General features: G+C 43.4%; 1 protein-coding gene across 1 annotated transcript in view; it reads right to left on the bottom strand.

The window, feature by feature from the left end:
• Positions 1-967: 967 nt before the first annotated feature.
• The window catches only part of LCP1 (lymphocyte cytosolic protein 1), a 55,572-nt gene continuing 51,937 nt past the window's right edge, over positions 968-4,602 (bottom strand). The window contains exons 16-17 of the mRNA XM_007466451.1: positions 3,972-4,096; positions 968-1,100 (exon numbers count right to left, since the gene is read on the bottom strand). Coding sequence (XP_007466513.1) covers positions 968-1,100; positions 3,972-4,096 — 258 coding nt within the window. The remainder of the gene's footprint in view (positions 1,101-3,971; positions 4,097-4,602) is intronic.

Genomic DNA, 4,602 nt, shown 5'->3' with positions numbered 1-4,602 from the left:
TCACCAGATATCCAGCCATACTAGATCTAACACACAGAGCTAAATACACGGCGAGGCAGCACCCAAGAACAGATGCTTTGTTATGGCTCTGCACTGCCCCCTAGTGTCTTGCTGCTCAATGACACCCTTCTTGGCTAGAACCTTCCACCAAGAGTTTTAAGGAAGGATCTATTTGAAGGCACAGTATTTAAGATGTTAGATCTGGTCAGAGCCCAAATCGTAGGGTTAAAAACAGAGGGCTTTCTATTGGCTGAAAAAATAAAATCTGATGACATCTGGGACCCTAGTTCTGAGAACAGGCTCTGATGATGAGTCTTGGGTCTGCAGGTTACCAGAGACTCTTGGAGATCCCAACAGCCTGACTGATTTGTCAGATGATCCAAATGGCCCCAAGAGGAGGATGGCCCGGCACAGGTTGGCCACAGAGAAGGCAGAGTTCTGAGAGAGTGGGGAGCAAAGTCACAGGGAGACAGAGTGCAGAAGGGCTACACGAAGGAGGCTCGTAACAGATCAAATGCTGGCCTCCAGAAGCTGGTTTTAGGGCTGGTCTGATGATTCTCCCCACCTGGTTCTCACCCTAAACAAGAAAGCAGCCGGTTTAAGCTGGTTCAAAAGATTATGTTAAAATTAACAACACTACATACAGCTTCTATGCTTGACTATAATGGCAAAAGCAGAAAGGGTGCCTGGAAAATAAGTTCTTTTTGCCTCTAGATTTTCAAAGCAATCAATTCAATCATTAAAAAAAAATGTGTAAGAGACTGGGTCTTTTGCAAAGAATAAAGCACTTTTTGTTAAATACACGAAGGCTACTTGGCTGAACAGATACACATTTTTTTTGGAACCTTGTATAACGTCACCAAGTTGAAAACTTCGGAATGGTTTGACTTGTCCCCGTGTTTCCTGGGAGCACCCAGTGCTGAGCAGTCAGAAACGCACGTGCGCCTCCAGTCCTGCCCGCTGGGCCTTACACCCTCTTCATTCCTTTCCCCATGAGGCAAGCAAACACTGTCATGACCATCTTGGGGTTCACTTCCACCAAGTCTTCTGGAAGGGCATATACTCGTGCTCCAATTTTGCGGGCCATAGAGATGGCGTACCTGAAAGAGAAAAGAGGGGGAATGAGGGGAGCCTAAGCAAGGATGAAGGGGACCCCTGAGGATCATAGTTATAGTCATTCTATATAATCTATACTATATGCTCTCTACTCTGCACTATAAACTATCTGCTAGACAGAGCTCATTCCTGGTATGGCTGGAGCCAATCACTGGGTTCCTCCCGAGATTCGAGGGCAAATGCTGGCCTGACAAAGCTCCCGACTCCGCCAAACTTGCTGTCCAGCCTCGTGATAATGACCAAATTTATTATTTGTCCTTAGAGAGCTTCCTAGCTAGCACCACTTTGGGTGCCTACAGCATGCTTATTCGCTTGGGCTGTACAGTGGCAGAAAAAGTCATAGAACTGAACAAGAGTGTGTGCTAGGGAAAGTCTGCAGACACCATTTCAACTACGGAAACATTTTTACAAGGCAGAGAAAAGGGGAAATGCATCTGTAATACCTCGACCTTACCCATCAAGTCCTTTCTTCCTTGTTCCATTGTAATCCTCGCCTACATGTATGTGTATTTATTTATGATACTATATAATAGTAGAATAACCAGAGTTTTATATTACACATTTTCCACATAAGATTACCATAGCTGTAGCAGAATAGTTTTGCTCTGTTTATGGTTATATGAAGATAATTTTTATTAGCTGGAGTCTGTTTTCAAATGAGCCCACACTACTACCTGGCAGTTATTTTCTTCTCCTCATTCATTATCTAGTAACTTCTTGCAGTGGCTACTCCAGAGATTCTCCATTCCACCCAAAGCCCCATTACTGCCTTTGCTCTCCTGAAATAACTTTACTCTTACTTTATTGGTCAAATTAATTTAAGAGCATGGGGCCAGAGCATCTCCATTTTTTCTCCTTGTCCATCTCTCAATCACTTCCTCTATATGAATTATTAATGAAATAAAATTAATTTCTCCATTATAAAATAGAGGAAAAATTATTAAAAAGTTAGAAAATAGAGCTTCAGAAACCAAACAAACCATGCACAATCCTGCCACCACAGCCGCCTTTAGGATTCTATATAATTCTTTTTACCCATTTTTCTAAGTAATTTTGTATCTTGCCCTTACAGGACAGTGCTTAGGAGCCTGGGCTCTCAAGTCAGACTTTGAATTTCAGTTGAACCACTTGATAATTGTAAAACCTTGGGCGAGTTCCTTAAACTTAATCACATCCCTCTTGAATATCTATAGGTTCAAGGCCTTTTTTTTTTTTTTTTTTTTTTTTTAATTTCTGGGTCTTCATCCATATTCTTCCCCCTCTTGAATATCTATAGGTTCAAGGCCTTTTTTTTTTTTTTTTTTTTTTTTTAATTTCTGGGTCTTCATCCATATTCTTCCCTCTGCTGGAATAGTCTTCCTAGCTCTTTCACCTGTCCAGCTCCTTCTTACTTGTCCTTTCAATCCATCCCAGCTTAGATGTTATTTGGTAGAGCTTCAGTTCCCTTCCTGTCCCCTCCACAGCACCCTGGGGTCCTCCTTCCATACCATCCCTCACACTCTACTGTAACTGCTGTTGAATTCTCTTCTCTCCATTAGATTGTGCTAAATAAACGTCAGCATACCAGGAATGCATGTCCCCACTTTCCCAAACTGGGCACAGAGAGAAGGGCGCTGCTGGGAGTAGATACACAGCAGGGCTGCTGGGCACTAGTCATTCGTTAACCCTGGACTTGTGTTATGGGTTGAATACTGCCCCCCCCAAAAACCCCCCAAAAAAAGCAGAAGCCCTAACCCCTGGTACCTCAGATGGTGATGTTATTTGGAAAAAGTGTTATTTAAGGTATAGCTAGTTCAGATGAGGTCATGCTGGGGTAGGTTGGAGCCCTAATCCAGTATGACTGATGTCCTTATAAGAGAGGGAGAAGAGACACAGACATACACACACAGAGAAGACAGCTACGTGAAGTCACAGAAACACAGGGAAGGCCATGTGAAGACAGGGTTGGAGATTGGAGTGGTGCATCTATAAGCCCAAGGACGAGGGAGGTGTGGGGCAGATTCTCCTTCCAAGCCCTCAGGAGGAACCAACCCTGCCGACACCTTGATCTTGGACTTCTAGCCTCCACAACAGTGAGAGAAGAAATTTCTCTTGTTTGAAGTCACCTTGTTTGTGGTATTTTGTTATGATAGACCTAGGAACTAATACAGCCAGCTCTGAGAAAGGCGCCTCTCTAGGGTAGAAAGGCGCCTCTCTAGGGTAGAAAGGCGCCTCTCTAGGAAGGCAAGCTTTCCATAAAGACCAGATAGCAAATATTTCAGACTCTGTGGGCTTTGTCACAAGCATTATTTCAACTCTGCTATTGTATCATGGAAAGAGCTATAGAAACTATGTAAATAAAACTTGATGTATAAAAGCTGACAACAGACCAAATTTGGGCTCTGCTGACCCTCATTCTACAAGTAAAGCAAATGGCAGTTGCTCTTAAGCTGGTGAAGACTCTGGTCTTGAACCCCACCCCTGCCCAGGCACATCCACAGGTATCCACAAATAGAATGTTTATATTTGCACGCACCGTGTACAAACTCTATTCAGGAAGCCTCCCATAGATTATGATTAGGAAATCGGTTTTATGAAATTACAGGCTTGCTTATCAATCAGAAGTCAACTGTTTTCCATTTCAATTGTTTCAATTGTTATCAATCGTTTTTGTCTCGTTCCCTCTAACACCTGGAGCCTTAAACTGCTATTGCCCAGTATTGAAAATAATGATGATGAGACACGGTACGTCATGAGAAGGAAAAGCATCAACAGTGAACCTAGAAGTGTTTGCACGAAGGCACAGGCACTGGAGTTCACAGCTCCCCAGACGCCGGCTCATCCTTTCCTCCCTGACCCCAGGTTCATTTACGTACTTTGCATTGTTGAGTTTCTCTTCATCGTTCAGGTTTTCTGTCTTCAGGAGGTCATAGTTAATGGAACCTGGTTGAATGGCATCAATGAGATCCAGGACGGGCAGACTTGTACTAATCTTTGGGTCCTGCATAGAGAGAAACCATGGGTTTTAACAATATGCTCCCAAGTTACTTCTATTTGGCTCAAGGAAGTTGAGTGGTGCTTTCCTCTTAAATACGAATATATACATCCTGGTGTGGGAAATGCCACAGTGTCGCACATGGTGTTTCAAACCAGTGGTCATTTCTGTAGGGGCATCACTAGTAGCTTCCTGGTGGTTCACTAAGTGGAGGAAATCCATTGTCTGCCAACAGGCAGGGAGTTATTCCCAAATAGTGAATGGAAGGAAGTTAGAGCAACTAGAGAAAAGCGGAGAGGTTGATATATAGTATGTTTCATTCAAGTACTGGTTATTAGTAGAGGAAGGGATGATTTTAAAAAGAAACCATCAGAAAAGAGAGACTAAAGACATTAAGAGGAACCCCGCTTCATTTTCAGGGGACATCCCAGAGGTGACAGGCAGGGAGAGTGATGTGGGCTCAGTTGGATGGGATTCAGTGAATGCTCCTCTCCTGGGGACCTTAGGGAAAG

This window comes from Lipotes vexillifer, unplaced genomic scaffold, assembly GCF_000442215.2.
Source record: "Lipotes vexillifer unplaced genomic scaffold, Lipotes_vexillifer_v1.1 scaffold384, whole genome shotgun sequence".
NCBI classification, from domain to species: Eukaryota; Metazoa; Chordata; class Mammalia; order Artiodactyla; family Lipotidae; genus Lipotes; species Lipotes vexillifer.
Note: the sequence above shows the minus strand (reverse complement) of the source record. Positions and strands in the feature narration are given on the sequence as shown.